The 20,696-nt window shown below is 44.3% G+C and overlaps 2 protein-coding genes across 2 annotated transcripts; one reads left to right on the top strand and one right to left on the bottom strand.

Moving 5' to 3' along the window:
- Nucleotides 1–1,589: 1,589 nt before the first annotated feature.
- LOC123158861 (phosphoenolpyruvate phosphatase) lies at nucleotides 1,590–7,571 on the bottom strand. The gene is made up of 10 exons (XM_044576681.1): nucleotides 7,265–7,571; nucleotides 6,992–7,192; nucleotides 6,475–6,586; nucleotides 5,084–5,307; nucleotides 4,595–4,733; nucleotides 4,228–4,448; nucleotides 3,993–4,114; nucleotides 3,744–3,899; nucleotides 2,048–2,053; nucleotides 1,590–1,858 (listed from the first exon to the last, which is right to left on the bottom strand). Exons 1-10 carry the CDS (start codon nucleotides 7,526–7,528, stop codon nucleotides 1,795–1,797), a joined length of 1,509 nt encoding a protein of 502 aa, XP_044432616.1. The 5' UTR covers nucleotides 7,529–7,571; the 3' UTR covers nucleotides 1,590–1,794.
- Nucleotides 7,572–7,994: 423 nt separating this feature from the next.
- On the top strand, nucleotides 7,995–10,909 carry LOC123158958 (ER membrane protein complex subunit 7 homolog; the record flags this gene model as incomplete). Its single annotated transcript, XM_044576772.1, is given in 7 exon segments — nucleotides 7,995–8,096; nucleotides 8,196–8,239; nucleotides 9,085–9,187; nucleotides 9,490–9,553; nucleotides 9,635–9,751; nucleotides 9,852–9,960; nucleotides 10,592–10,909. Coding segments are annotated over 7 exon segments (628 nt in total), but the record flags the coding sequence as incomplete, so codon positions are not given.
- Nucleotides 10,910–20,696: the final 9,787 nt, after the last annotated feature.

The raw sequence follows: 20,696 nt of genomic DNA, 5'->3' as shown, positions 1-20,696 counted from the left end.
TGTAGAGGAGGAGGAGGAGGTGGTGGTGGTGGCGTGGCGGCGTCGTCGCCTCGTCGGAGCGTGTGGCGGGGAGAGAGGCCGGGCGAGGCAAGCAAGTCCGGTGGAGGAGAGAAAGCGACGGCTGTGACACTGATAGACTCAGGGTAGTTGCGCGGGCCCCGCACGATGACGTCCGTGTCCATCCTGCCCGGCCCGCGTTGGCTCCGCTGTTGGGCCGGGCTGCTGCTCGGAAGAGAGCGGGCTGGCCCAAACATAGCTGTTTTTCAAAGTTCTGTGTTTTTTTTTGTCATCATCAGTGTGTGGTGATCGTGGTCCTTTTGAACAAATTTACTTTGCTTCTTTCTTGTCGGCGTGGTCTGCGCCCTTGCAGATCCGGTTATTCGATATGATGAGTTTACGTTATTCCGCCGTGTTATTTTTGCTGGTTTGTTTCTTTGTGGAGCTGGAATTTTACCTCGACGCTATAGCGAAGACCTGGTGGTCTGATGACCTTGCGCTTATAGGGATCACCCCTTCGGCACAAGTACATTTATCGCTCAGGGCTTACCATCTTTTTGGATGAGCGACTCAAGGGCCTTTCGAAAAGGTTTATTACTAATCAAGTTTCTGTGGATGAAAGAGTACCTAGTTGTATCGGCGTTTCGACCAACTGCAACATCTTTATTGAAGTATATTGAGAGTATTTCGTCCTGTAGAGCTTGAGACCATGGAAAACAAGCATGTCTCCATGAGATATTAATGTAACCCTTAGTCTTATGATACCCCTCCCATACCCCCTCGCGATCTCCAACCATGATGGATGGCCGATCGACACGGCGACGTTGTGCCATAGACCCCCGGTAATTAAACCTTCCGCGGACCGCGATCTGATTAGCCACCATTATCCACAATCCAAACCTTGGTGTGCAGGTACCACACATGCGTATACCCTGATTCCCAATTCTATAATTCGTGTAAAAAAATAGGCTTCCTAAATTTTCCTATTTTTTCTGTAATTTGTATTGAAGTTTGGTTGTATATAGCAAGTGCATTTTTATTGCTACCTTTTCATATATATTTATGCTTTTTCATATTCATACATAAACTTTTATATGTTCGACAACATATACCGCATTAGGAGTAGCTCTCTCCTCTCTCATCTCTCTCTCTCTCTCTCTCTCTCTCTCTCTCTCTCTCGCGAATCACATTTTTTTGTATATTTTTGCTCAAGAAATTTACGTCATGTTAAAGTGGTGCACCGGGTGACTTTAGTTTCAGCTCCACCTCTGGGTGGGACTATCTACAAGGTATGTACACGGGCGCATGCATAAGCCAAGCGTGTTGATGCTAGTGATCTCCCTACGGCGTACCACTATGCATATCAGCCCATGCTAGTATGGACTCTGAACTACTCCTACTTCCTTGTTCGAACTCCACCATCACTTGGCCTTATCGCCGGTATGGATCCACCAGACATCATCACCACCGCAACACATGCTTCACAAAACAATATATACATTTATAAAGTTCGAAAAACACTATCCGCACAGAATTATAGAAAAGGGTCCACACCATTGGACATGCATGGAATTACTAGATTGTAGCTAGTATTTATTTATCCCAGCTCATGCTTTTTTCTTTATTTATTTAGTTTAAATGTATCGATTTAGGACAATGCAGTTGCCCATGCATCTATCCTATATAACTGGGTTCAGGCGAGCAGGAGTGAAATGCCACATACTTATTCTATATACCTCCATGACATGAGAGTATTAGCAAGAAGAGCTCCTCCTAGGGCATGGACACACGAGGCACTCATAGGCTCTCATAGCGCAGGTGTCTCTTCTTCTTTAGCCTCCTGCGGCGAGTGCCACTCTCCCTGCGAGACACAGTCTAGTTAGAAACACGAATAAGCGTTGGAATTTGGTTTGTGTTTTCGGTCTGCGTGGGACTCTTCAGGTTTTGGTTTTCCGTTTGCGTGGGACTATCTTCAAGGTTAGAAACACGAATTGTCAATCTCCCTCTCGGTGGGACTATATGTAAAACCACCAAGTGCTACCATGCTCACCAGTATCTCTACTCCTAATGGAGCAGTTGGTAGTCTCGCTTCCAGGTTTTTTTTCGTCCCACCACTTTCGTCCGGTTTTTTTTCGTAGGTTAACCGTCGTAGATTTTTTTCGATGTTGGTTTCTTATTCACCGGTTTATTTACCCCTCATCTCTTTCCTTGCAAACCAGCACTTTCCAAACGTGCACGCAATCACGGATCTAAATTTACTAACTTATCCAAATCAACCGATACCTTCCATTATTGCAAATTTCTTTAGGAAACAAATAATAGATTTTAAGGAAACAAATAAAAGATTTTAAAGACGCATCATACTTTACTAACAATCACTAAAAATCAAATCTAAATTAATTAACCTTACCTTAAATCACTCAATCACTTTAATTAGAAAACATTTTCTTTCCTAACTGCACCCCGCTTAGTGTGCACATAACAATCCAAAGTAATTAGAGTCACATGATTGAATCCATTTATTTAGAGCGACATGATTGCGTTCCGGGATGGAGGCCATGATTTCGTCGAGGTCGTTGCTGCCTCCTACACTCAGGGTGTGTCGCCGAGATCGAGGCGGGCATGAGGAGTTGTGGCCACCGCCATGGTCACCCCATCGCAGGGGATGGAGCACGCCGTCGGCCTACAGTTTGTGGAGATCACTGTTGCTCTTCAGGTCGCGTGGTGACCGGATCTTGCCGATGTGTCACTCCCCGACGACCTCCTCTTCGCCCGGTTGGCTGGCATGGATCTCGCCACTACTGCCCTCAACTTCTCTGCCTCGAGCTCGACGGTCAGCCACCATGGATCCCTCAGCTGGAGGGTCACGTGAACCAGCCGTCCTCCCATGCTGCAGCGGCGAGAATGTGACATGGCTCTCCGTACACGAAGAGTGGAGTTCGGTCAAGTACTTATATACTTGGCCTCTACTGCTGATCCATGTACATGGAGAAAAACAGGCAACCGCTTATTCATGCTTCGTTCCACTCCTTTGCCCTACATTACTGGAGGTGACATTTTTCTATCTCTCTATGTTGTAACAAGCCTGCTGCCTGCATAGTTAATGGATTTTTTATTTAAATTTATCGCTGCTTAGTGCTTTGTTGCAATTGTTCACCCAAGATTCTTATATATAATCTGAGCGTATGTAGGCATACTTAGCTTTGCTATTCCATTTTTTTCTGGCGCATAGAAATAAGAGTATTGTCCAAGTTAGGTATTCAATTGAGTATGGTATTTGGATTGCTATCAGAATGTCTTTTCTATGCATGTGATTTCTCATATCTGATTATAATATTTGTGAAGTCGTGCATTGCACGTGCACTTGGAAGCGGGCCCGTGGCCCGCGCTGGACGGCGCCAACGCCGACCCAAACCACCTCGTCCGCGTATTCTTGGAGTTATGGCTGGTCGATTTACATGAAATTAATTCCCTCAATTCTGGTGGCAAATATAATACACATAATCCATATTGTTATGCACTAGCGTGTATATGTGAAATAGATGGATTATGGTCCCGTACCCAATAAGATGGATATGTGTGTGTGTTAGAGCGAGAGGGAGACGGGGATAGAGAGTGAGGAAGAGGGAGGGAGAGTGTGGTTCTGTGTGTGTGAAGATTTGATGGTAAAAAAAGTCGCCAATGTCGTAATATTGAACTCTTAAAGTTAATGTGGCCCCGTTGCAACGCACGGGCGTTCTTCTAGTTGGTTGTGGAACACCACTTTGTCCGCCAGCACATGCTTCCCATCATCGTTCCTATGCCACTGATAGACGGCGTGCGTCCTGTTCTTCAGCTGCAGGGTCGAGTGCCCATAACTGGCCTTCCTGAACGCGGAGTAGTCCGGTTGCGGGTCGTTGAACCTGCAAGCAACTTTCTGAGGTTGGCCGAACGGGAAAGCCTCGCACGAGTTCAACAAGGACTATCTAATCAAATATGGTGTACGTCATCTTTACCTCGAAGCGAGTCCTTCTGTGTTGCCTCCATCGCCAACTGTTATGTACACGGGAGCGGATTCATCTGGCACCGGGTATCGACTCCCCGATGTCACCTTGTAGTCCACATTGGATACACGGTGCTGCAAATCAACACTCGTAGCCGACATCTCATCGAGTCAGAGTAGACCATGAAATATCAAATACACAAAGTATGGTTTAAATTCATCGATTTTGAATAAAGTGAAGATTTTACCGATCTCTCGTAAGCATGGACATGGCCCGCGAATACCAGGTCCACATCGTACTTGATGAACCATTCCTCGAAAGCAACCCTCATGCTCTCGCCCTCCATATAATGTGCATCGTTGCTGCTGTACATGGGAACGTGCATGAGAACAATAAGCCAAGGTGTCTCCTCCCGGTCCACGCGCTTCAGTTCCTTCTTCAGCCACTTGTATTGAGGAGTGAATTTTACTGATAAAACCACATGCATGCAAGTTTACAAAACAAAAAATATACTCGCATTAGAATCGACATAAATAAATAAAAAATCCTCTACACTAGAGAAGAACATCCAATTGTCCAATCATGCATGCAAGTAGGAAAAGGAAGGAACTTACCGAATGGGGAATAGCTAGAGAGCACGATAATATGAGCCGATGCACGCCTGACTGCATACCACATTGGGGAGTTGCTCTTTGATGCCAAATATGGTGTTGCATATCTATGCAGATATGGCTTAAATGTAGAAGTTTCTCCCTGGAATACCAAACATAATTAAGATAGAGTCAAGAATTGATAAGGCAACATGATCCTTTTGAAAATAGAAATAGAGCAAAAATAAAGTTCAAACCCAACACACGCGCGCGCACGCATGCATGATCTAGGAATATGCATTCTGATTTACAAAATGGCCACAATTTGCTATTTCTAGTTCAAGAGAAGTATATTGTAAAAATGAAGATAATAAATAAATAAGTTATGTGTATATGCATGGCACATGAAAGTATTGCAACATTGCCAACGTCTTTGTCAATCCCTTTCAACATATAGTTACATAAGTTGTGACGTTATTGGGAATTTTTTGCGTAGTTGGGGAGATAACATACCAGATCAGGCATGTATTCTATCTCATGATTCCCAGAGTTCCATATCCATGGTTGATATGCAGTGCTACGTTCAACAAGTCGACCCCAAGAATCCCACCGACCGCCATCATTGTCTTCATATTTATCAGCATAAGACAAGTCCCCAACATATAAAACACTTTGTCCTCCACTTTTCACATAATGTTGAAGAGTTGAGAGTGAATTAAATGTTTGCCCCAGATCACCTAGCACAGTGAGCCAGAAAAAAATGAGACGAAATTGCCTAAATCGCTACATTACTAAGTCACCTAGTGAGCTAGCCTTGATAACCTTTTTCTTCATCTTTCATTTTATTTCTTTTTCAATGTGATACAACAACGGTCGAGAATTTGCACACGAAGAGAGAATGCATATGCGTGAGCAGGAACTATTGGGTAACTTGGGCTAAATTGTTTGAGTAGTGCTCATGGGGAAAGAGAAAAAAAAAACTAGTCGAATTACCCGCTCATGCACCCAAGGTACTGAGCTATTTTTCCAAACTGCTTTCCAGTTCTTTAGTAGCTTCGGTCGGGAATTAGCTGGCACTCCATAGATACATCCGTTTGAACATTAACTAATTCCGGACAAAGGGAGTATTACTTAAGAAAACCTACTATGTAATCTCGTAATCTTAGCCGAGCCAATGCTAAGGGGCTGTTTGGTACTATGCCTAGGAGTGTCACACTTTACCATACAATGTTGTCAAACTTGCCTAAAGTTAGTTCTTCAAAATGAGAGCCACAAGTTGGCAAGCCTATTGAAATCTTGCCGTATTTTTTGAGTGTATATGATGTGGGACCCTAGTGTGGCTTGCCTAAGATGTGACTTAAATCAAACACACATCTAAGTTGGTCAAATTGGCCTAACCTTAGGTGTGGCAACCTTAGGCAAACTTAGTCTCAAACCAAACAACCCCTAAGGGTACGTTTGGTTTCCTAACTCAGCTAGCTTAGCTAGGCCAGGTTAATCTTGACGGTTCCGGCTAGAGTCGTCAAAAGCAAGACTTAGCGTTTGGAAAGACACAAAATTAAAGCGTTAACTGCCAAAGTGCCCACGTTCGTGTTTTTTGCCAGTGCGGGAGAGCCAAATTGGCTCGCCTCCGTTGGCAAGCTTTTTGTGGCGGTTAAAGGGTAAATTGCCTCCAGATGCTAGCTTTATTTTCCTAACCAAATGAATATCCTTGCCCGGCAAGGCTAGGAGCTGCGCTTGCCTAAGATCCAAACGCACCCTAAGTGACTTCGTAATCTTAACATACCTTTTTCATACTTTTTCCCATCAGGTCTTAGAGAAATGTTGTAGAGATCTACAATAGTGTAAGGACAACATGTTCTGATTTTTATAAACAGAAAGTAATTAAAGAAGAGAACACAAACCTATGATGCCAAATGTGTAGGGTGCATCTGGATCAATTGCTGGAGGTGTTTGAAACCAAAATTCTCGAGCTGAATCTCCTGTTCCAATCTTGTAGTAATACTTCGTGTTATACTGCAAACCAATAAAGTAGAGAATTTTATGTTGGAACTAACTGGTACAAGATTGGGTACAAAACATAGTATCGTCTTCATTTACTGGAATATAAACAAACTCCGCGTCTGCACTCCACATACACTAGGAAATGGAAGACACAATTTGTGCAGTGGACATCATGTCCAAATAGAATAAACCTAGTACTCCCCTGAAAAAAAGAGAGAATGGATTGTATATATTTGAGATTTGGTGATTTTGCATATGACATCACTCCAACTTTACATAAATAAAACATGTCAAAATATTGCACTTTGAGAAACAATGTTTGGCTGCAAAAATTATGAAAACGGAAAGGAAGATAAAACTGCATAGGAATACAATGCAAACCTTAAGGACACAACAGGAAAAAAAGAGGTATATTACCTCAAGGCTATCAACAAGGCAGTGATGTATGTATCCAGATCGATAGTCGTAGAATGTATAATTCGTCATCCTCCCTTTGGCTTTCCGATCATAGTGTTTCTCCTGTTCACCGTAAAACACCTCACTCCTTGTGGGTTCCAACGCCGTAACCCACGAGATTATGACGGCTTTCCCGTCATAGTCACCTTGAGTGATATGAACCTGGTGACCAAACAGGCAGTGATTACAAACATCGAGTACATCACCCCAAATTTGTTAAAATGATGGACGAACCTGTTGTGGAGCGTTATGGCCATTCGGAACCGCAAGAGACTCGTGCTCTAGAGGAATGTCGTCGGACGGAAACTCATTACGCACGTAAGAGCTCGTGCGGCCAGAGTAGGCGCCGCTTACCAGGCAGAGCAGGACATGCATTAGCAGCACCAGCGAGCCCCGGATCCTCATTTCGGAAGAACAACGGCGCCACCAAGTTGCCAACACCCCGTTACCCTGAAAAATGTACTGGACAGAGGATGTGTGAAAGGGGCGGACGGGCATTGGAGCGATGGAGTGAGGGCGGAGAGGCGGAGGCCGGCGGGGGATAAACACGAGGTGGCGTGGCGTGGCGTGGGAGGGGGGGTGGAGATGGGGGGCATGGTGCGTGCCACGGCAAGCAAAGCCGTTGGAAAGCAAAAAAGCGGGCGGGAAGAAGACGACTGTCACACTGGCAAGCCGGCTCGTTCCCGTCGGTACAGTCACACGCATCACCCGTGCGGTGCGTGAGCTGGGGTGGTTGGTGGTGGGCCCCACCTGATGGCCCGGCCCGCGCGGTACATTCTTTGGTGGGCCGGGAGCTCGGGAGAGAGCGGGCCGGCTCGAATGAAGCCCGATGAGTCCAGGCCCGAGCGAGGTGGGCGGCTCCTTCCTCAGAAGCCCACGGGCGAGAGCATCCGGAGGACGGCACAGCAGACGGAGGAGACGGGGAGAAGAGAAGCTCTCGTGCTCGCGCGACGACGACGACGGCGACGACCTCCGCCGCGGCGACGATGAGCCCCCTCCGCGCCCTCCTCGTCCTCGCCGCCGTCCTCGCGGCGTGCCTCGGCCCCGCGGCCGCGGACCAGCCCGGGTAGGCTCCCCTCGTCCCCGCCCGTTTTCCCTCTCCGATCCGATCGATCGGCGGGAGGCTGTAGCTGACCCCCTCTCTCGCCTCGCCCTGTGGTTGCAGATCCGTCGAGGGGTACACCATCGCCGGCCGCATCAAGATCGACGGTCAGTGCCCTCGCCCCCATGGTTTGAACTAGATGCATCTGGTAACTTCTGCGTGCGTGGGTAGGCGGGCGGGATCCAGCTTCGTGCTCGGCTCGAACCTGGCCAATCTGGTGGAATTTGTCTCTGGGGTCCGTACATGGGCGCGTGATCCAAGTAGGGCCAAGCGTGTCGATGCTACTGATCTCTCTGCTGTACCACCATGCATCGCCGTTGCTCCGATAGCATGCTACAGGCACATCACAATAGCTGATTTCATCCAGCTTCATCTTTGAAATTCGAGCCGCGTTGGAGTTGTGCTGTGGCTACTGTTTGTTTACATGCTGCATCCTTTTGTTCTGAGTATCAAAACCGATCGACAGATGTAGGAACATGTTTATTCGGCGGCTTCTTGTAGAGAGAGGGGAATTGACGAATTGTCCAGATCCACGCAGGCAAATCAGAGTGCCTCTCTGCTAGAGTATATGTTTGCTGATAAACGTGTTGGCACAAGCATTCAAAGCCAATGTTTCTTGGCCAGGATTTGGAGTGTTTGAAAACGCACAAAGGAATGGATGCTGCATGACGTTTCTTTGGAAGTATTGGCTTAGTAAGAGCATTTTTAGCATGTGTATAACCCTCGGATTTTGGTGCCGTGTTATTTCAGCTCATTGTAAATTGCTAAGGCGGGTTACTATGTTGGTTTCCTTGCATTTGGATAATTGATTAGGACTTCAGATCTTTGTCATGCATCCTGCTTCTTGAAGTGCACTTAGAGATTATAAGTTCTCAATGTTTGTGGAGCTGATACCTACTAATGTTCTCCCGTGAGGTCCACCTGATGTTGTTTTGATCTGTTGTGCTTATAGCTGCAAGGGGCTTTGGTCTTCCAGCCAAGACATCAAACACGAAAGTGATACTTAATGGTGGTCAGAAAGTTACATTCGCCAGGCCAGACGGCTACTTTGCCTTGTATCCTACAAAAACATGTTATACCATGCCCTTCCAAATTATTTTGACTTCTCTTATGAGGGGGGAATTGCTTTTATTTGAATTTTGATCAATTTAGTCTGTTCTTTCATGCATCATTGTTTTAATATTGTCCATTTTTCTGAGGATACTTTTCTTTCTGAAAAAAAGAAATAAGAGAATCCTGCGGAGAGTGCAATTATAGTTTATTGGGTTTGTAAAAATGTTTCACTGTTGGCAGCTCATGTGCAACGTTAGCAGATCATCCTGTGCTTATTGTTATCCCTTGACCTAATATCCTTAAGCCACAACGTGCCTGCTGGGACACATTTGATCGAAGTCTCCTCACTTGGCTACTTCTTTTCACCAGTGAGTATTCATTAGAAAATTTCATTGTAATATGAGCAGAATGGGCCTAAACAGTTGATTCTCTATTCTGTTGTGTGATAGGTTCGAGTGGACATTAGTGCCAGGAATCCTGGGCACATTCAAGCAGCATTGACTGAAAACAGAAGAGTTCTAAATGAGCTTGTTTTGGAACCTCTGAAAGAAGAGCAATACTATGAGGTGTCTAATGCTATAGTTTTTTGTTAGCCTATTTCCTCGCTGCTTGCTGTTATCAAATCCTTTCTTAACCAACCTATGTGTCTGTATCTATTTTCCCCAGCCGAGGGAGCCTTTCAACATTTTGTCCCTTTTGAAGAGCCCCATGGGTATGATGGTCGGTTTTATGGTCCTAATGGTCGTCGTTATGCCCAAGATGATGGAGAACATAGGTAAGTGGCATATAAACACATTTCAAACCTTTTACATCCAAGAAAAAACTAGAAGCTTCATGTTTGTATATTAAGCAAGTAGAAGCTTAGCAGATCAAGGCCCATGCTTACCACATATAACTGTTATAAACGTACAAGCCAAGATATAAAATTCAACTTTGTTGTGCATGTTCCATTTGTTATGGTTTGAGCCCATTCAGAGTTAATAGCAACATTAAATGACATGTTTGGTAATAATGTTTTCAAAATAGAAAGAAGTAACCTGTGCTGATTTGTATGTAGTGTGCCTGAATCTATGTTGTTATAATATATATGCACTGCACAGTACTTGCCTTTTCAGCTGCTCTATCTACACTACATTGCTTGCTGCTAAATACTTTTTTTGTGTCAGGCTGTTTGTTTCGTTTTAATACTATATATGGTTTTGTAGCAGCGACTCTTACAATCATAGCTGTTTGTTTCTCTAATCAGTTTTACTTTATGCAAAATACATACTGACAGAAACTAAGAGATGTTATCTAGTTTATTAATGATCTGTAATGTATATTCTTCAACGATACTTCCTGGTAATGATTTTCTGTCGATTTCGCTCATATACCTTCCTCACTTCCTGTCTGTTTTATTCTTGAAGATCCTGAGGAGATAAAGCAAGCTCAAGAGCAAATGAGGAACTCACCTGTTCCATCCTTTTCTGGCTTGCTAGCTAGAGCAAACAGCTAGATGTAGAACGTGGGACAGTATGTGGCTTAAGTTTATGATGCGACAAACATCCGTGCCAGACTGCTTCACACTTCCATGGGAGGCTGGGACAAGGTGGAAACTCTTTTGCCCACTTTTAATGTATTCTACTGTATTCTAAGATGTAATAGGTTTGTAATGGAAAACCTTGTGAAACACCTGGCTGAACTAGTCATGAATTATTTGATTTATATAGCTCACGTCAAGTACAGTGTGTCAACTTGTTAACCATTTGAATATTGGATGCCTTGCTGAGTCGTTGACTATCGGTAGAGACATCCTGATGCTGACCTTTGGTTGATCACAAACACCGCCAGAATATGAAAAGAAAAATCAGATACCCTTTTCGGTACGTATCTGAACTGATACTATGGCAGGCTCATGGTTGAACTCTTCTCCAGGGCTATGTACTTAGTCGGTTCCTGATAACATTTCGTAGGTACGAATTTGGCCCTCTTCATTTATGGATGATACTAGCTGTGTGGTCGGTCAGACAAAGTAGAGTCCATATCCAGCCTTGTCAATATGTTATGGATCTGCCATTTTCTTTTCCTTTTTGAAAACTTCAATCTGTTATGATGATGCATTCCAGAAGCTATTAATTTTAGTTCGGGAAGATGACAGTGTCCCGCTCGCAGGACATGATTGCGCCTCACCTTGGTCTGTTCTTAGTGCACCCTAGCTAGCAGTTTGATAGCATGATATGGAACCTGTTACAAAGGCGCACAAGTGACGAGAAATTGGTAGGATATGGAACCTATTTTGCAAATTTGCAAAGTGCGAAAGTGACTAGAAACTGATTCCTAGTAGTAGTTCTGTAAAACCTTTTGTCTAATCATAAGAGAGACTTCTGATGACTGTAATTTTAGGACATGTGTGCATCTCTCCCAGAGAGAGAGAGAAGAATAAAGGTTGGTCTGCCACCTGCTTCATTGGATATGTGCACCCCTTTTCTGGATGCTGAAAATGACCTTATACTTGGGAGCTAAGGGAGTTAGATATGAAGAGGTGGTGTAAGATCTAGACGTCCACGCCTCTCCTAGTGCTTACTATAATTTATCTATTGTACACACAGTGTGTGAATGTGATCACCCTTCTTGATGCCTCCTCATTTTGCTTTTGTTTAGGTAGATCACCCTTGACCTGGTGTCCATCATCTAGAGACTACATGTAACATACCTATGCTTTTGTAGTCTAGTCATGTAGGAGTAAGTAGAACTTGACATGAAAAGTAAGTATAGAATTATCATGAAATGGACCTGGATCGGTCTCGTGACACGTGCCTTAAAGCCTGTAGTAAAAATTAATTTGAACCGTGAATTCGGTAAATTATCTAATCATAAGAGGGACTTCTGAATGTGATTACTCTTCTTGGTATTCTCCCCCTTTTTTTTAAGTAGATCACCATGACTTGGTGTCCATCTGGTGTAGTCTAGTCATATACGAGTAGGCTGAATTTGACATGAACAGTAGTATATTACTCTTACGAAATGGACCTGAATATATCAATCCTGACAACACGTGCTCTGAACCTGCGGCGAAAATCAATTTCAACCGTGTTACGGGAAATTTATCATATATTTTGCCGCCATCCCTGACCGAAACCCATAGCATAATAACCCCGCAAAATATACGCCTAGGACTAAAGTCTCCTCTAAACGGCAAGCTGGAAGTAAGCTAGAAACCGAATTATTTGCTGGAAACCCTCCTTGGGTTGACAGTTGGGCACCATGTGGTGACCAGGTAGAGCCACAGGACATGTTCTGCTAGAGAACAAGCTTTGCATCCCTCTCACTATAACTGCACACAGCTGGTCACACTCACCACCTAATAGAGGGGATGGGGATCTGTGTCCTCCATTGGCCCGGGGAAGGATAAGGCCTGTCAATGGGGGGCAGGAAATGCCTGAACCAGATCACACCTTGGGAGGGTGAGCCCGAAAGCCTGAGGTGATATGTTCCACCCTCAGAATCACACACTTTATTTCTGCTGGATAATGCATGATATATGTATGTTGCTGTAAACTCCATTGTTTGGGGTTCTGGATCATTGGCCTCCTGGCATTGGGATATTTTGTGTGTGTGTGTGTGTGTGTGTGTGTGTGTGTGTGTGCGGGTTGTCGAATTTTGCATGTTCCTCGAGCGCGGAAACCGGTTTGTTTTCGCCGTTTTTTGTCGGATCTCGGAGTTAAGGCGAGCCATGATGCCCGGGACCGTGGTCTTTTTCGGTGGTCCGTGCTAGCCGCTGCGAGCTGCGGGATATGTCTTCTTCGATACAACACGTCCCAATATTTGGAATTTTCCGTCCTTCTTTTTCGCATCCCAAACTATCCTTTCTTCTTTCTTTCTGTTGGAATATGTTCTTGGGGAGATAAAGAGGAATATATCAAAAGAGAAGCCCACTTGCGGCAGTGAAGTCTATGATAAGGAGATGGGGTAATTGGGGCAATATCTGTATTTTGGCTGCACCAGCATCAGGCCACTTGCTGCACTACTGACAATGCACATCAATGATAGCTGGAATTTGGTTATTTTTTGAGCTGCATATGGAAGCTGCCTGGTAACTGTTGGGTCATGGAGATGCAGATCTTATTTAACCTAAACTATTGCAGTTAGGCCTCTTTCCTCCAGTGTTCAAATCTAGCCAACTTCTGCCATTTGGAGCTGTATATACATACCCTCTGTATCTTTGTTTATTGTTCCTTGCAGAGACTAAAGTGTCTTCAGTACCGTGATGGAAGTGTGTTGCTCCCATGAATCTAGAAAGTAGACAGAGCATCACCATCACCATCAAGGGTCTCACCTACCATTAAGTCAAGACAAGAAAAAGATTAACATTTGATGAAATTAAGGGGGGAAATATCTTGTGGACCTGTCTACCATACCATACCATCCATGGTGGGGTTTGTGAGAAACCACCTTGATTTGGACAAGTGTGCACCATATGAATTCATAGATGAATTAGCATGGCCTAGGATTAATTACTCTGTGTAATGTGAGTTGGACATTCACATGTTGAGTAGCATCTGCCCACATGTAAATGGGATCAATCTTCTTGATCCCATTTCTTCCTGTGTCTATTTTATTGTGCAAACCTTACCATTCTCCCTTCTTGCACCGCTATTACTCACCACCTCTGTTTCAAAATATAAGGTGTAGTTTTTTTTTCCTTTGCGGGAGAAAATATAAGGTGTAGTTTGACTGGGCGAAGGTAATATATCAATGGCTTTTTTAATAAAAGAAGTTCAAGTCCCCAATAATTGTTCCAAAGTTACATATTACTCTCACTGAATTTGCTTAATTATCAATAGGAGCACAAATATTTTGAGGCAAACGTACCCTAGCATTTGCACTCACGGACTATACTCTTTATAGCCATCAGATATGCTTGATAACCATCATTTTGCTTTGACAAGGTCACTGGGCATCAGGCATATGTTCCTGACTTCAGTTATGATCTAAACAGGTTGGGCACATATCTGGACCTAGATCCCCACCTAATGTTAGGACAAGTGTTTCTATTCCAGTGATGCAGCTGATGTCTCCTCTAGACCCACCAGTGGCAGCCACTCTCAACTAATTAACTCATTTGACAGACAGTGATCACCACCACTGCGCTGTGTGACCGGATACCTATTAAATCGTTGTCCACTGTGCTGTCTTACTCTTTCCTAAGCACAGGCCACATGCACTTGTCCATACACAATGTAATTAACTACTCCCTCCGTCTGGAAATACTTGTCGCAAAAATGGATAATAACTGATATATTTAGAATTAAAATATGTCTAGATACATCAATTTCTCTCACAAGTATTTCCGGACGGAGGGAGATATACTCCATTTGATTGGATATTATACAAATAATTTATTGTTGACATGGAACAAGTATTTCCGGACAGAGGGAGATATACTCCATTTGATTGGATATTATACAACTAATTTATTGTTGACATGAACACCGTTTTTCTTTTCTTGATTGAAACAAAGACATGGACATTGCCATAAGAAATGCTGAAATAGTATCATGCTAGATCCAGTTCTAGTTGGCTTAAAAATATGCATGCATGTGCATTTCAAAATGCTGCAAATACGGACAGATTTTAGGTACTGCACAAGGTGGCACCGACATTGATTTGTGACCTACTGCCAGGTGCAAACAATATAGACATAACAGAAACAAATCACATGCAGAGACCATGCAGGTGAAGCCATAATGCAGGCTGTTAGGCTACCAAGGACCATGCATGTCTAGCTGGAACAGCGATGTAAAGTTCAAAAAAAAAAACTCGCAGAAAAATAGAGGGAAAAGAATGGTACTAAAACAGAGAACCTACGCGCAATCATAATTAAACAGAGACCACCTAAGCGGCTAAGCCCAACCATAATATTACTAAAAATACTAACTAATACCCATGCTACGCTAGAAAAAAACATACACAACCGTTCATGTTAAATCATTTTCAACGGCTCAGCTTTTTCAGTATCTCGGTACAGTTATCGCGTCGCTTTCTTTTGAGTTTGTAGCAAGCATTTTGTTTTTCCATTTCTTGTGCCTAGTTTTCTTAGAGAATTTTAAGTAAGTGATTAAATTGTTTTCGTTGAAAGAGCCTTGGAGTGTTTCCATTTGTTAATTTGTTATTTTTAGGGGTTGAAAGATAAGAGCAAGGTGATGTGCACACCCAGCCACTAGCAACCAGCAACTCTCATTCAATAAGCTTACAAGAGTGATTAATATAGCATGTGACCATGTACCACACGCACTCCTTGTCTTAACACCGCGACTAATTAAATTAGTTTCGCAAAACTGTGATCTAGCAAACAGAGAATTATGGAAGAGGGGAGTGTCATGTGGCGGCTCACCTCGTCCGGCTTTCGTGCATATACCTTTCTCCTGCCTTTTCTTTAGCCAAAAAGTATATGGAATATTTCCATGCTTTTTGCTTGTGTTCATCCAACGGGTCGAAGTATGATTCGGATGCCTGCCTCGTCACTCCATAACACATCATTTGATTCTGATGCCTTCTTAACCCTTTTGCTGAACAGAGTTAGTTATTGTGTGTAATGTCTTGTTTCTTAAATACTACTCCTTAAGACTGCAAATCAAGGGCTAACTCTAATATTTGTTAGAAATGTTAATATTCCTAACTAAACATAATTTTGTTATGGTTATTTTCATCCCCCCTTTTGTCAAGTATATTCTTCATGTTTTCTCTCTCCCTGCAAAAAGTCGGTATTGGTCAAACTATGTTTTTCGAATTTGTTATTCTTACCGGTCATGGGAATATCCAAATGATTTGAGATATCTTCTTGCCGATTCTCCGTTAAGATGAGTCAGCGATGAGTCATCTGATTAGAGGTTGATGATGGTTTGGAGATACCGATGCGCCCTTCAGTTCATATAACAAAATGCATTGTATAGTTGTATAGTTGAGCTTTCGCTGAAGAACTTTTGTTAGTATACGTATATTATCTTGTTTCTTGAATGCCATAGATTCTTATTTAATTCTGGTTTATATTTGTACTTGCTTTTTATCCGAGAGAAAATAATTATGTAATACGGGGCAAAAGATATAGGCTCATACCTAATATCCAGCCATTTGACTTGTTGTCACAATATCCAGCTCACTGTCAAATCGGTACTTTTGATCATGGGTGGATGGCGTACGGCCATCTCTGTTGACTAAGTATCATAGGAGTTGCTTGGCTTTCAAGCACGAGCTACATATTATTCAATTGCCATTCAATTGCCTAGTTGCCATATTAATTATTTGCCGTTTATGTGTACTATATATGTTACAAAATAATTTCTTTGATCACTTAAACATGCATTAGAAGCTGTATAGCTGGATACAATTGGAACGCATGCTGATGGGTATCACTCATTGTATGTTAGCTATTCTTACCGCATTAGTCCGAGATTTCAATGGGAGAATTATCTTCTTTGAGATTAATAACAATCCATGGAATGTCATGGTATCATAGTGGGAGAGGCAATTGAAACTCACGCCAGCTATTACAACGATTGGAACTCATGCCAAATATTACCATTTGCAAAATGTTATTTTTCTCATGTACCAGCTAATATGGTTGTGTTTGCTCCCGGTTCCTTCCACGAAATTCAAAACGTCTTCTATGTGCATCATGTCAACAAGTATCCTAAGTGTCAGGACAAAGAAAAACTCGATATCGCTACAATCGCGCAATTGGCGTCCATTATTGTTTGTACAACCGTTGAGTATGACATGTACACACCATTCTCCTCCTACTCTTGGAAATGTATGTTCCGAAGACCGTCGAAGTCACCACAGTTTCCCATTGCTAACAACACACTCTCTGCCATGAAAGAAAAGTTCAACTCTGTCACAAAGTAACAAGATTAGACACAATATATGCAATGCCATGGCAATATAGTGGGAGATGTGATTGTCTTCTTTAAACTCACATTAAATACTCCGATCTGGCGGCTGGTGGGCCGGGGTTCACCGGATCCGCCCGGATCTGGCCGGCGTGGCCTTGCCTCGTCCTGCCTGGCTCGGGTGTTCGCGGTGTGGTGCTCCCTGGTGGCGGCGGTGTGGGTTGTTCTCCATGTTTTGACGGGATGTATGCGGTGGGTGGATGCCGGGGCGGCGGCCTCGGGCGGTGTGGACGGCGCTGCCTCTTCGGCGGGCGACGGCCGTGGGTGCTGGTGGTCCGCGACTTCGGCCGTGTGGGCAGCGAGGTCTCGGTGGACGTCAACTACAGTAGGTCGGGGTGCCCCGTCACCCGGCGTGCCTGCTTCGATGAAGTCCAACGCCTTCTCCGGCTGCGTGCGCTCCCCTGGCCAGGCTTTGGCCGGGTGGATGGGATGGGGGCGGGACCGGGGGAAACCCTTGGCCGTCGGCGGAGGCCACGACAATGGCGGCGCCTTTGCTGGGCGTCGGTCCCCTTCTTGGAGGCCTTGTTGAGGTCCTCTCCCATCCTTCACTGTGATCTTCCTTTGGGTGAAAGCTCTAGTTCCCCTGCGGGCGACGGCGTCGTACCCTCGTCGTGCTCCTTCTTGAAGGCGTCACCTGGGGTTCCCGGAAGCATGGTGGGCACTTTGCAGTGCGTGTGAGGTGTTTGGTGGCGGCAATGTGTGTGGCGTTTCACCTATTCTCCGCCGGTCTTCGTCCTGATGGACTAGCGTAGATGGTGGTCATCGTTTGGCGTCATGGTGGCATCGATGGCGGAGGAACCTGCCAAGGTTGGCACCTCAATCTGCTCTGAAGATGGACCAGTGGAAGATGGCAGCGACGACACATGTGAGTGCGTTGGACCGGATTGTGCCTCGGACCCGGTATGTGGCTCGGTCGGGGCCTCCGGCTTTAGATGTTAGGCTTAGGTGGGAGGTTTGGGTATTTTGCCCAGCTTGCAACCCCTTCATCATTTGGATAGGAGTAGCGGCAGATGCTGCCAAGATGGCGGATTCAGACATATTGTTGTACTACTTTGTAAGGACCTCGAGAATAATCAATAATATGGCCGTATGCATCTCCCAGATGTAGAGGCCGGGGGTCATCCTCCTTTTCTAAAAAAAACTCACATTAAATATTACTATTATATATAATGTTATTTTATCATGTATCAACTAATATGATTGTGTTTTCTCTTGGCTCCTCCCACGGAAGTCAAATCATCTTCTGTGTATGTCATGTCGACAACTATCTAAGTGTGACGACAAATAAAAGACCAAATGCCCAATGTCACTACGCTCTCGCAGCTGACATGCATTATTGATTCTGCAACCGTCGAGTATAACATGTACAAGCCATCTACCTCATCTCACTCTTGGGAGTTGTGAGGTATGAAGGCTTATGAAGTCACCACATCTCTCCGTTGCCAACAATGCACCGCCTACCATGGAAGAAAATTCCAGCTCATTGTGAGACACTCGAAATGTCAAGCCAAGACTTTAACCCTTTGGTGAACGACACATAATCATGGTACTAAGCACCAAACCAATCTCATGGTTTTTAACCGCTAACAACATCAAATCAACTAATATGGTTGGTGTTTGCTCTCAGTACCTTCCACAAAAGCCAAAACATCTATCCTAAGGGTCATGACAAAGAAAAGCCTGATGTCACTACAGTCTCGCAGCTGGCATTCATTATTGATTCGACAACCATCGATTATAGCATGTGCATGCCATCTATCTCATCCACTCTCGAAAAGTCACGAGGTCCGAAGACCGACGAAGTCACCGCATCTTCTTGTTGCCAACAACACGCCGACCACCATGGAAATTCTAGCCCATTGCGAGACACTCGAGATATCAAACCAAGACTTTGACCCTTTAATGAGCGACGCATAATCATCGGTACTAAGCACCAGACCAATCTCGTGATTTTTACGCTTTAACAAGATCAGATCAACTTAATGTGTTCGTGTTTTCTCTTAGTTCCTTGCATGAAAGTTGAAACATCTTCTCTTTGTACGCCATGCCAACAACTATCCTAAGTGTCACGACAAAAAAATGCCTCATGTTACTATGGTCTTGCAGTTGGCATTCATTATTGCTTTCACAACCAGCAAGTATAACGCATACACGCCATCCACCGCTCTTCCACTCTCGGGAGTCGCGAGGTCCAAAGACCGACGGAGTCACCACATCTTTTCATTGCCAACAATGTGTTGTGCACCATGGAAAGAAAATACAACTCAATGTGAGACACTCGAGACGTCAAGCCAAGACTTTGACCCTTTAGTGGACGATGCATAATCACCGGTGCTAAGCACCAGACCAGTCTCGTGGTTTTTAACTGGTAAAAACATCAAATCAACTAAATGTGTTGGTGTTTGCTCTAAGTACCTTCCCGGAAAGTCAAGCATCTTCTCTTGTATGTCATGCCAACAAACGTAACAACTATCCTAAGGGTCGCAACAAAGAAAAGCCTGGTGTAGAGTCTCGTGGCTGGCATTCATCATTGATTCCACAACCGTCGAGTATAACGCATACACGACATCTACCTCATCCCACTCCCGGTAGTTGCGAGGTACGAAGACTAACGAAGTCACTGCATCTTCTCGTTGCCAACAACACGCCGTCCACCATGGAAGAAACTTACATCTCATTGTGAGACACTCTGAGACATCAAGCCAAGACTTTGACCCTTTAATGAACGACACATAATCACCGGTACTAAGCATCAGATCAATCTCATGATTTTTAATGGCTAACAACATCGGATCAACTAAAATGTGTTGGTGTTTGCTCTTAGTTCCTTCCACAAAAGTCAAAACATCATCTCTTGTACGTCATGCCAACGATATCTCAACAACTATCCTAAAGGTCACGGTAAAGAAAAGCCCGATGTCACTACGTTCTTGGGGCTGGCATTCATTACTGATTCCACAACCGTCGAGTATAGCATGCACACGCCATCTACCTCATCCCACTCTTGGGAGTCGTGATGGACGGACACTTACGCGGTCACCGCATCTCCCGTTGCCAACAATGCGCCGTCCACCATGGGAAAAAAATCAATCTCATTGTGAGACACTCGAGGCGTTAAGCCAAGACTTTTGGCCCTTTAGTGAATGACGCATAATCACTGGTAAGCACCAGACCAATATCATGGTTTTTAACCGCTAACAACACCGGATCAACTAATATGGTTGTGTTTTCTCTTGGTTTCTTCCACGAAAGTTAAAACATCTTCTATGTGCATCATGTCAACAACCGTCAACAACTATCCTATATATGTGTCACGACAAAGAAAAGCCTGACGTTACTACGGTCTCACAGCTGGCATTCATTATTGCTTTCAGAACCGCCAAGTATAACGCATACACCCCATCCGCCGCTCTCCCACTCTTGGGAGTCGTGAGGTCCGAAGACCGACGAAGTCCACGCATCTTCTACGTGCATGGAGCCAACAACTGTCAACAACTTTCCTAAGTGCCACGATAAAGAAAAGTCTGACGTTACTATGGTCTCGCAGCTGGCATTCATTATTGCGTTTAGAACCGCCAAGTAT

This window comes from Triticum aestivum, chromosome 7B (genome assembly GCF_018294505.1).
Source record: "Triticum aestivum cultivar Chinese Spring chromosome 7B, IWGSC CS RefSeq v2.1, whole genome shotgun sequence".
NCBI classification, from domain to species: Eukaryota; Viridiplantae; Streptophyta; class Magnoliopsida; order Poales; family Poaceae; genus Triticum; species Triticum aestivum.
Note: the sequence above shows the minus strand (reverse complement) of the source record. Positions and strands in the feature narration are given on the sequence as shown.